The 12,280-nt window shown below is 47.2% G+C and overlaps 2 protein-coding genes across 2 annotated transcripts in view; both read left to right on the top strand.

Moving 5' to 3' along the window:
* The window catches only part of LOC109734479 (7-deoxyloganetin glucosyltransferase), a 54,346-nt gene that overhangs the window by 7,404 nt on the left and 34,662 nt on the right, over positions 1–12,280 (top strand). The window lies entirely within an intron of this gene.
* On the top strand, positions 3,542–11,876 carry LOC109734471 (protein ACCELERATED CELL DEATH 6-like). The gene is made up of 3 exons (XM_020293680.3): positions 3,542–4,275; positions 10,252–10,823; positions 10,933–11,876. The coding sequence occupies exons 1-3, from the start codon at positions 3,564–3,566 to the stop codon at positions 11,665–11,667; spliced, it is 2,019 nt and encodes a 672-aa protein (XP_020149269.1). The 5' UTR covers positions 3,542–3,563; the 3' UTR covers positions 11,668–11,876.

Genomic DNA, 12,280 nt, shown 5'->3' with positions numbered 1-12,280 from the left:
TGCCATAATTCATGCCCGTCAGTGGTTAAGTCCGTCAGGTGTAGGATGGTGTCACCGATGGGCCTTTATATAGGCCCATTTGTGGTAATTTTCTCTCCTGAAATAAGACCGTGCGTTTGAGTAAGCACCAATGGTCCATTTTTCCGCTCGTCATTGGTAACACTTCTACTAATGGTCACTTTGTGCCCATCAGTGGTGGCCTATCATGAAAGGAATATTCTGCAACGGTGGTTTGTTTTGGTTCGTTTTGTGGTATGTTATTTCAAAAAACCGATAACTAGTTTTTCTCACTCTTTCTAGGAGTGGATACCACAGGTGAGGGGCGTGCTGGAGTTGGACAACATAAATTAAGAAAATGATTACCATACGTTGTAGATTCATGTGCTTGGCCGACAATGGCCGGGATCCACCACGCACCCATGGCCCTAAGGCCACAGTAGACGTGGTAGATCGGCGGCGCCGTCGACGGAAGGCAGAAACCCTAACCGCCTTTCCTTGAAGGAGAGACGCCACACCATGTTGTTTTGGATATCTATGCAGAGAGACCCGACAGTTAAGTGATCATAACATGGCACGATATGGTCATATAAAAAACAACCCACACCACAAAGTAACATGATTATAAAAAACAACCCACACCACAAAGTGACATGATGATAGTGTTATTATTTTTAGTAGAGGCCTTAAAATATTCTTTGACCCGAAACTTTTATACAGTATATGTTGAACTAAGCCCTGCAAGCTTACACTATACAAAAACAAACCGCAGCACCTCCTTTGGCCTTTCTTTCTTTGTTTGACACCCTGTCGCTGCGAACCGATTCACACAGCTAGCAGATGGATGCAGCTTTGCGTTAAGCCTGGGGAAGAATCGCTTCTCTCATGCATGGAATGCAATGCAAGCGTACAGATACCTTGACCCTTTGAGGAACCCAAGTATATCTATTCATCTATCTCTCCATATGCTTGTATATATAGGGACACGCACACGTCGGATGGAGGAGAGGCAAAATTAATTTGAATTGACACCGAGAAAAGAATAGATCCAGCCTCTATAAACACACAATAACTAACAGTAAATAATCAGTCACGCATGGAGGCCAATAACAGTTGTGAGCTCTCCATGCCGAACGTCCGCCTGGGGAGGCCTCGCGCCTCGGTGAAGGTCCGCGACGTTGCCATTCATGTCCGAGCAGCCGCCACCCGCCTCGGATGGGAAGGTATGCCACTGCACCACCACGGAATAGCTCAATCTGCCACCATGTCACCCCGTTCGGCGGAGGACTAGGTCCAAAACGACCAGCGTACAACTGCAGAATGGGTCGATCTGCCACCAGCCACGCACATTCGGTGGTGGACTAGGTCCACAACGGTCACTGCACCGCCACGGAATAGGGGATCTGCCATCGTGCTGCGTGTATGGCTGGATGTGCCACCACACTGTGAATTGGTATATCTACCACTGCTTCGCCACGGATGGGCCAATCTACCAACCAGAGTAGTAGGTCAACGTTGGTCACCGACGTAGAAGTGTACAAGAGCGCCCGCTCAACGAGTTCGTCATTGGTGCTAGGGTTTGGCTAGGATTTGGATGTGGAATGGGGATGAGGAGGGCAAATGGATGGAAAATAGAAGGCAAAGGATGCACCCCCAAAACGCATGCGCTTGTGAGAAATTAGAGACGGTTTCAAAATACAAACCGCCTCCAATGTTTCGTGCAGAGGGTTTTATATTTCTAACAGCTTATGTGCCTGTGTATAGCAATAATAACTGGCACTAGTGGACATATTGTAGGCAGCTTTGTCTGGCTTTGCTCACAATCGCTTTTGAGACTCACTGCCAAATGCCCGTTTTTCTACTAGTGTCACTAGTGTTGTAGCCACCATGAACGTGCCAACACACTGGGCACATCAATGGCAAGGTTACATGGTATTGCCAGCACCACTTATGTTGGCTTAACGGGCAGCCTGCACGTAACTGGAAGAGGGTTTCGTCCCATCATTTTGGGGTGGGGGGGGGGGGGGGGTCTTTTGCAATAGTGAACAACAACTGGCGCCGGGATATGGCAGACCCGCACTGAGACGACGAGATGGAGCGGGGGAACGGAGCACGGGGAGGTTCTTAGAGGAGAAGTGGAAGGGGTTGGCCACACTTAGAGAGGAGTGGAGAGGGTTGCCAGTGCATGGAGGAGAAAGAGTGGAGTAATCAGGAGAAGGGAGAGAAGTACTAGGGTAGAGAGAGATTTATACGCTAAAATGGGCTTAGATCTGTGCCGATTGGCTGATAGGTTAGCTTGTTAGATGTGTACAAAATACCATTGACGTGCCATAATTCATGCCCGTCAGTGGTTAAGTCCGTCAGGTGTAGGATGGTATCACCGATGGGCCTTTATGTGGGCCCATTTGTGGTAATTTTCTCTCCTGAAATAAGACCGGAGTAATGGTACACGTACAAACGAGTTACAAGGTTTTACAAAGAGGGTTAACTTGATTGGTCAATAGGTGGGGAGGCGGCCTACCCCCTGAAAATCAGGAGGAGGGGGCAAGTTTGTGATTGGTTAGTAGATAGAAAGAATCATAGTCAGCGTGTAATTGCGTGTAACTCTTTGTATGTTTAGCATTATTGAATAAGACCGTGCGTTTGAGTAAGCACCAATGGTCCATTTTTCCGCTCGTCATTGGTAACACTTCTACTAATGGTCACTTTGTGCCCATCTGTGGTGGCCTATCATGAAAGGAATATTCTGCAACGGTGGTTTATTTTGGTTCGTTTTGCGGTGTGTTATTTCAAAAAACCGATAACTAATTTTTCTCACTCTTTCTAGGAGTGGATACCATAGGTGAGGGGCATGCTGGAGTTGGACAACATAAATTAAGAAAATGATTACCATACATTGTAGATTCATGTGTTTGGCCAACAACGGCCGGGATCCACCACGCACCCATGGCCCTAAGGCCACAGTAGACGTGGGAGATCAGCGGCGCCGCCGACGGGAGGCAGAAACCCTAACCGCCTTTCCTTGGAGGAGAGACGCCACACCACGGTGTTTTGGATATCTATGCAGAGAGACCTGGCAGTTAAGTGATCATAACATGGCACGATATGGTCATATAAAAAACAACCCACACCACAAAGTAACATGATTATAAAAAACAACCCACACCACAAAGTGACATGATGATAGTGTTATTATTTTTAGTAGAGGCCTTAAAATATTCTTTGACCCGAAACTTTTATACAGTATATGTTGAACTAAGCCCTGCAAGCTTACACTATACAAAAACAAACCGCAGCACCTCCTTTGGCCTTTCTTTCTTTGTTTGACACCCTGTCGCTGCGAACCGATTCACACAGCTAGCAGATGGATGCAGCTTTGCGTTAAGCCTGGGGAAGAATCGCTTCTCTCATGCATGGAATGCAATGCAAGCGTACAGATACCTTGACCCTTTGAGGAACCCAAGTATATCTATTCATCTATCTCTCCATATGCTTGTATATATAGGGACACGCACGCGCCGGATGGAGGAGAGGCAAAATTAATTTGAATTGACACCGAGAAAAGAATGGATCCAGCCTCCAATGTGCAGAGCATGTCAAACGAGCTGCTCATGGCCGCAGGGCAAGGCGATGTGGAGCAGATAAAGCGCCTTCTCCAGCAGCACGAGGAAGAAGTCGTCCTCCACGTCAAGAATGAGGCGGAGGATGCTGTCGACGGACAAGCAGGACGCGCTGCTGCTGCTGCTGCCATGGCAGTAGATGCAGATGCGGCCACTGCTACGGGAGACTCCATCCTGCATGTGGTCGCGGGCGGAGGCGATGCGATTTTCTTGGAGTGTGCGACGGTGATCGTCGGCAAGGCGAAGCACCTCCTCGGCACCCGCAACCGCAACCGCAACGGCGACACCCCGCTACACTGCGCCGCCCGGCTGGGGCATGCTAGGATGGTCACCCATCTCTTGGGTCTTGCTCGACCCGGTGATGGTGATGAGACTGGGCTGAAGGAGATCCTGAGGGCGCAGAACGGCAAGGGAGAGACGGTGCTGCACGAAGCGATCCGCTTGGAAGACAAGGACATGGTGGGCGTGCTACTGTCGGCGGACTCGCAGCTAGCGCGTGTTCCGCTGGCCGACGGCGCCTCGCCCTTATACTTGGCCCTCTTGCTGGGTCTCGGGGACATTGCAAGGCAGCTCTTTGAGGGAGACCAAGAGCTGTCTTACTCTGGACCAGACGGCCAAAATGCCTTCCACGCAGCTATTCTGGGGAGGCAGGCCAAAGGTATATATCTTCAATTAATTTTCTTCTCCCATATAGTACGTTTGCTTTGCAAGTTTTTTAGTACTAGCTGTTTTGATTTCAAGTGTCTAATTATTTGGTAGCTACTTGTAGAGTAGCTTCTAATATGCATACACGCCTCACTTCACATGTGACAAGCTGTTGGGTTTCTTCTTTTAATTGTGAAATTTGTGATGTACAAGTATTTAGTTGTGTTTTTTATCCTTTTTTTGTGTAGTGGTGCTGTGCAAAGGGACAAAATTTCAGTGTGCTAGAGCAAAAGACCAAAAATAATAGTATCTTGAAAAAGTATTTTGCCTAAAAATCATGAAAATCTTATGTAAACATGTGCATTACTATTATTTTGTGTAGCAATGTTCAGTTTGTACAAATTGATTTCCTTATTTTTACCCGTTGTACAAGTAGAACAATTTGTTTTTTAAAATTGGTGCAAGTTAATTTGTCACTTGACTCCTCTTTCTCATCCTTTTAATGTATTGGTCCTCAAAATTTTGCACATATGTCACACATTACCATATGCATGCTGTAAATTTTCAGGGTTTCGTGTACAGTTTTTTTAAATTTCTTTAGTCAAAACCATAGTTCAAGTGACCGTACACTTGTCCTACAGTTAGCCAATTATGCCTAGTTTGACGTAGGGACAAGCATAGACTACGGACTACCTCTCAAAACTCGTAAGAAAGTATGGGCGTGGCTATATGTCAGTCAGCTGGAAAAAAAAGTTTCGGGTTAGTCGATTTTTTCAACTGTCGGATGCGAAATCAACAGCCCGCACCTTTCTTCAACCTCCCGCACCTTCCTCTAACCTTCTTCCTCCTGGAAACAATCTCCTTCCTCCCGCTACCAGCTACCACTGGCCTAGCCGCCGGTCCCCGCCGTCCACGGCCGGCGGCACTCCGATGACCGCCTCGCCGCCCCGCCCCCACAACCGGTCTTGCTGCTGCCCCCAGCCATCCCTCTATCCCCGCTCGCGTCCAGTTTTTTTTTATCCAGGGAAGCCCCACCAGCGCCCCACCCTAAACCCTAGATAGATAATGGGGTTGCCCTCCGGCGGGCCCCTTCCTTCTCTTTCCTTCCCTCCTGCCTCCTTCTTTATCCTTCTCCTTCAAAATCGACTCGACTGACTTTAGCTATTGTGAGAAGGTATAAACTTTAACTCCGGGCTCTAAAACTAGAAAGATTACCACTAAATTAGTGACTGTGGGGTTTCGGGGAAGGCCTATGTGTACACACTGAAAATTATTGTATAATATACGATGAACACATTTCATATATACATTGAACATTTTTTAATATACAATGATCTTTTTAATTATATTATGATTATTTTTAAAATATATAATGAAGTTTTTAATATATAATGAGTTTTTTAATATAATGTGATATTTTTTGTAAAAACACACTGAAGATTACTGTATAAATACACATTGAACATTATTGTATAAATGTACAGTGAACATTATTATATTATATACTATGAACATTTTTGTTATATGCATGGACATTTTTTAAATATCACATAATAAAAGGTTCAGTGCAAATTAAAAATATGTCGACAGTATTGAAAACACATACATTGTTAATTACAAAACCTATTGTTCGCACACGAACACGTCGCCGTGTACAACCAACGCCGAGGGTGATGCACCGCAGCTCACGTCGAAGAAGACTGTGACGCCCCCGATTTGACCGTACACTAATCATGCACGCAAATGTGTACGATCAAGATCAGGGACTCACGGGAAGATATCACAACACAACTCTAAAACATAAATAAGTCATACAAGCATCATAATACAAGCCAGGGGCCTCGAGGGCTCGAATACAAGTGCTCGATCACAGACGAGTCAGCTGAAGCAACAATATCTGAGTACAGACATAAGTTAAACAAGTTTGCCTTAAGAAGGCTAGCACAAACTGGGATACAGATCGAACGAGGCGCAGGCCTCCTGCCTGCGATCCTCCTAACTACTCCTGGTCGTCGTCAGCGGGCTGCACGTAGTAGTAGGCACCTCCAGTGCCGTAGGTGTCATCGTCGACGGTGGCGTCTGACTCCTGGACTCCAGCATCTGGTTGCGACAACCAGATAGAAAGGAAAGGGGAAATAGAGGGAGAGAAGCAACCGTGAGTACTCATCGAAAGTACTCGCAAGCAAGGAGCTACACTACATATGCATGGGTATATGTGTAAAGGGCCATATCAGTGGACTGAACCGCAGAATGCCAGAATAAGAGGGGGATAGCTAATCCTGTCGAAGACTACGCTTCTGGCCATCTCCATCTTGCAGCATGTAGAAGAGAGTAGATTGAAGTCCTCCAAGTAGCAACGCATAGCATATTCCTACCCGGCGATCCCCTCCTCGTCGCCCTGTTAGAGAGCGACCACCGGGTTGTATCTGGCACTTGGAAGGGTGTATTTTATTCAGTATCCGGTTCTAATTATCATAAGGTCAAGGTACAACTCCGGGTCGTCCTTTTACCGAGGGACACGGCTATTCGAATAGATAAACTTTCCTGCAGGGGTGCACCACATAACCCAACACGCTCGATCCCATTTGGCCGGACACACTTTTTTGGGTCATGCCCGGCCTCGGAAGATCAACACGTCGCAGCCCCACCTAGGCTCAACAGAAAGGTCAACACGCCGGTCTAAATCCTATGCACGCAGGGGTCTGGGCCCATCGCCCATTGCACACCTGCACGTTGCGAGGGCGGCCGGAAGCAGACCTAGCCTAGTGGCGTTCCAGTCCAATCCGGCGCGCGCCGCTCCGTCGCTGACGTCAAAAAGAGCTTCGGCTGATACCACGACGTCGACTGCCCATAACTGTTCCCGCGTAGCTGGTTAGTGCGTATAGACCAAATGGCCAGACTCAGATCAAATACCAAGAACTCGTTAAGCGTGTTATGTCGAAGTAACCGCGGACGCCGTCCAGGGCCAGGCCCACCTCTCGCCTAGGTGGTCTCAACCTGCCCCGTCGCTCCGCCACAAAGATCCACTTGCGGGTACTCCTACGAGGCGACCCGACTTTAGTCACCACAGGTGTCATGTATAGATTATATAAGTATATACCCGTGATCACCGCCCAAGTGATCACGGCCCGATAGTATAGCACAGCAGACGGACAAGAATGTAGGGCCACTGATGGAAAACTAGCATCCTATACTAAGCATGTAGGATTGTAGGTAATGGTAACAACAGTAGTAGCAAGGACAGGCTATGCATCAGGATAGGATTAACGGAAAGCAGTAACATGCTACACTACTCTAATGCAAGCAGTATAGAGAAGAATAAGCGATATCTGGTGATCAAGGGGGGGCTTGCCTGGTTGCTCTGGCAAGTAGGAGGGGTCGTCAACTCCGTAGTCGAACTGGGCAGCAGCAGCGTCGGTCTCGTAGTCTACCGGAGAGAAGAGGGGGGGGGGGGAGAAACAGTAAATACAATGCAAACATAAGCATGACGATGCGTGGCATGACAATGAGCGGTGCTAGGTGTGTCCTAACGCGGCAGTAGGTGGTACCGGCGAAGGGGGGAACATCCGGGAAAGTATTCCCGATGTTTCGCGTTTTCGGACAGACGGACCGGAGGGGGAAAGTTCCATGTTCGCTATGCTAGGAACGTGTGGCTGACAAACGGACTGCGTATTCAGATTCGTCTCGTCGTTCTGAGCAACTTTCATGTACAAAGTTTTTCCATCCGAGCTATAAATTTTAAAGATTTAAATCATTTTTAGAATTTAATAAATTAATTTAATTCGAAATTTAATTAATGCATCAGCATGACGTCAGCATGACATCAGCAGTCAACATTGACCATTGACCTGGTCAACCTGACAGGTGGGTCCCCTGGCTTGCCTGACGAGGTGGCTCCCCTGGCACACCATACGACCACCCATACGAGAAGGCACACTCGTATGATAGGCTATCTTTGGCTCAGGAGCCACCGTAGGTGCTCCTCCTTTGGACCCTTTGCTTTATTCTTTTATGGTAGTTGATTATCACATAAAATAACGTGATTCCACCATAATTTCCTGGAATTCCTTCCATAAGACTTTTTTTGCTCCCAAAGGTGTTACTTGAGGAATAACGACAAAAAGTAGTGCTCGAGTGCAGTAAAATTCCACAAAGCCTATCATGTAGCCACAAAATTATTAACATAATTCTCACATAAATTGAACTCATCACCCAACACGAAATAAATGACAAATATATGATGATAGCCTCACCACCTCGAACTTTCTGAAACTATCACTAACGTCGTATCCTCATCAGAAATCTAGCGTGCCTCACTTCAAATTACCCATCAAACAAGATATCTCCGAGTGCAACCCCGTCCCGCGGAAGGAAATCCTCTGACTTGCCTCTTGCAAAGTTAGAAGGCTACGATGTCCTATGTTTGAGCATTTCTCAGTCGTCAGATCCAACACATTTGGCACATATTTGCTGCCACACCCACAAACAACTTCTGTAGTACATGACAAAAAAATAGTGCACATATAACAATACACATAACAGTAGGCGTGTTACCATGGTTGCTGCAGTACCTTTTTGACAAAGGGTGCTTTTTATTGACTCATAATGAAGCATCAAGAGGGTGCAAACAAAATGAGCATACACACAACCTCTGAGGATGCACATAAATAACATTGACGCGCACACAAAGGACGACGATGGCAAAGTAAAGTCATACAAGACAAAAGCTTGCCTATGTGGAGCTAAAAGAATCCTGAAGCGAACAAAACAACGACCAAAATGTAGCAATGACCATCGACACCAACCACAATTGAGAACATAATCACTACGAGTAAGATTCTTCAACATCAACGCCTTCATGAAGGGCGACGAGCGAGCGCCGCCATCACCGGAGCCAACCAATGAAGGAAAGGTCATAGGTTTTCACCTTGAAGATCAAGTATGAACAAACTCCAAGCAAAACCTTCAACAAGGTTACAATGCATAGGGAACTTTGCCAAGTATGACCAACTAGGGTGAAACCTAGGGTTTTCACCCAGAGCTCGAAACTAGGTGCATGAAAAGCACCATCAATTCGAAGTCCTCCTATTGTTGTCGCCTACACTTTCCACGATCCCAACAGCTACACATGCACACCGTCATGACATATTCCATGCAAACCATGACCATGCCCGCACAAGCAGGCTACCGAGCTGCAACAAGAGTTGCTTGCCCCACAAAGCAATTGACAGGGGAGGAAGGTCCCAAGCATCGCCAAAATCCCCAACTGGGACGCTCAGGCAGTCTTGAACCTTCCTCCCAGATGGCTATCGATGGCAAATCTGCATCAGACAACAGCACCACATGACGCCTTTTCCTCAACCATCCTTCGCTGTGACAGCAAATCACCGACCGGCCATCATACCAAGGAGGATGAAACTCCGGTATGGTCAGACAATATCATCGCAGGCAATTCTCGATGCCACCAGTACTTCACAACCTTCATCATTGCCTCCGGTCACTGCATACAAATCGCCTCCTGTTATTGTGCGCAGACGGCGGGGGATTGATCCTGCTGCGCAGCAGCCACCATGCAGCCAGGGCCGGCGTCTCGCAGCCGCCGATATGGGGTTACCCAAGACCAAGCTGAGGCCACGGACTCCACGGATCTGGAGCTACTACGGTTCATCTTGGTACCCAACATATTTGTAGGCTGCCTAGCACTAGCTCGGATCATGGAGTGGCACATTCAATAGTGGAGCAAGAGGTACGTCATGTTTTTGGTTTTCTAATAACAGAACAAAAGGAGAATAAAAGACAGAAAAGCTACAACGTTTTAGGCAACGCAAAAATCAGTGTCCCTCGCTTGTTCTCTCACGTGTTGATAGCTCATAGCTTTGGGTGACATCCACAACGACGCTTGGGTGCGCGTCGTCGTGATGGTGGAGCAGTACTAGTCTTCCCTTCATTTTATATCCCGCTCGCTGACTTTGGTAGCTAAACTTTGCAGAGGCAACTCATCAGGTAATGAAAATGCTATTGGAAAGGAACAATCACCTTGTGACACAAGCGGACCGATCCACAGGAAGCACGCCCCTTCACTTGGCCGCCACATGGCGGGGACCGATGGGATTGCTACTCAAGGCTGGCCCAGCTGCAGCGTATATGCCAGACAATAATGGGTCATTTCCCATACATTTAGCTGCGTTCGAGGGTGATAAGAATTCAGTTTCCGCCTTGCTAGAAGAGAGCGGCCCTTACTGCGCCAAGCTACGCGACGGCGAAGGCAGGACATTCCTCCATGTCGCGGCCGAGGAGGAGAGGAGCATCCGCGTCATCAAGTTGGCTTGCGGATGGCAGGGCAAGTCGTTTGCGTCGTCGGTCATGAACATGCAAGACAAAGACGGGAACACTGCGCTGCACCTTGCTGTTCTGGCAGGGAATATAGGGGCAGTCTGTAATCTGGTGTCAATACCACAGGTCAAGCTAGATGTAAGGAACAACAAGAGAAAAACACCACTAGAGATTGCGTTCATGACTGCAACCCTCAGGGCACACAGCGCAGGGTCGGCCTTCTACGGGGTAATTAAGCAATTTTTCTTGTCCCATGCATGCACGCCCGCCTACTATCTCGATCGTTATTAATGGATTGACTTTTTTTTTGCTTCATATTACTTATTTGTTCTTCCAGGACCCACGGCAAAGGATACGTATCTTGTTGAAAGGTGCCCACATGTCGACTGGTGTTTCCGCACGGATAGCATTCTCGGGGATAGAACGGAGAGAAATCATCAAGTCTGCTTTAGAAGAAATAAACAGATCACAGAACATCGCCACTGAAACGCAGATCATCGGTCTTGTCTCAGTGCTGATCACGACGGTGACGTTCGCCGCAGCCTTTGCCGTGCCTGGTGGCTACCGAGCAGATGACAACCACAAGGGCGGCACCCCGACGCTTTCGGGGCACTACTCCTTCGACTCGTTTGTCATTGCCAACACATTGGCATTCATCTGCTCCGTGCTGTCCATCCTCTTTCTCATGTATGCAGGGGTGGGCCCCAACGTGAAAGACCGCATGTGGCCCTTACTCATGTCCGTAAACTTTCTGGCTAGTTCAGCTAGGAGCCTCGCCGCCGCCTTCGCTTTCGGGGTGTATTCCATCCTGGCTCCGGTCGAGCAAACCAAGGCCATGTATTCTAGCATGACCATGGTGCTTCCACTCGTGCTGGTCGAACTCTTTTTGTTCATCGTTGCGGTGCAAATGTTTTACAGCGACGGTAAAGCGGTGATGGCGAGGATGTTTGCAAGTCAGGCAAGTTGGTGGAGGCTGGCACATGCAGGCCTAACACTCCTAATGGGCCTAGTCGGGTTGTTTGTGATAGGGCAGTACTGGCCATACATTCTCATCGCGGCCATGTCTCACTAATCTATATATTTCTGTAGAATCTCATTGATCATCCCAAGTTGGCAAACCACATGTATCTTTTAATATAGTGTGAATACTACCTTATGCCCCTAGCGTCAAAGGCAATCAGTTATGTTACTGCTGCCTTTTTCAGTAGTATCTCATTAATCATCCCAAACAAACCACATGTATCTTTTAATTTAGTGTGAAATACTACCTTATGAACCTGGCTTCAAAGGCAGTCAGTTATGTTACTTTTGCTTTTTTGCATAAACATTCTTGCAACTCTCTTGCTTAAATAACAACTAGGTAATTGCCCGTGCGTTACACCGGTGGTATACACTATTAAAACACTGTCATGGCAGCGAAAACAGGCCAATCGACCATTTTTTTATCGAGGAGGATGCACGATGATTCTCTTGGAATTAAAAATACCAAACATATCCACCTCACGCTTTCTTTCTTGCTGCTCATGTATATACTTTTTAGTTAATTAAGATAATGTTCTCCGTTTCTAGTGAAAAATAACAAATGATTATCAAGTGAGTTTTATAACTAAGATGAAAAGATAGCTTAACAAAGAAACAAGAAAAGAATTCAACCTTTCTTGGAGATGAATTCTGAATTCTGAATC

Source organism: Aegilops tauschii, chromosome 7 (genome assembly GCF_002575655.3).
Source record: "Aegilops tauschii subsp. strangulata cultivar AL8/78 chromosome 7, Aet v6.0, whole genome shotgun sequence".
Classification (NCBI taxonomy): domain Eukaryota; kingdom Viridiplantae; phylum Streptophyta; class Magnoliopsida; order Poales; family Poaceae; genus Aegilops; species Aegilops tauschii.
The sequence above is the reverse complement of the archived record's forward strand: the minus strand, read 5'-3'. Positions and strand labels throughout refer to the sequence as shown.

Coding starts and splice junctions, on each gene's coding strand:
- LOC109734471 (XM_020293680.3), top strand. CDS start 3,564: ATGGATCCAGCCTCCAATGTGCAGAGCATGTCAAACGAGCTGCTCATG. Junction 4,276..10,251: donor TCTGGGGAGGCAGGCCAAAG/GTATATATCTTC, acceptor TAAACTTTGCAG/AGGCAACTCATCAGGTAATG. Junction 10,824..10,932: donor CAGGGTCGGCCTTCTACGGG/GTAATTAAGCAA, acceptor TTGTTCTTCCAG/GACCCACGGCAAAGGATACG.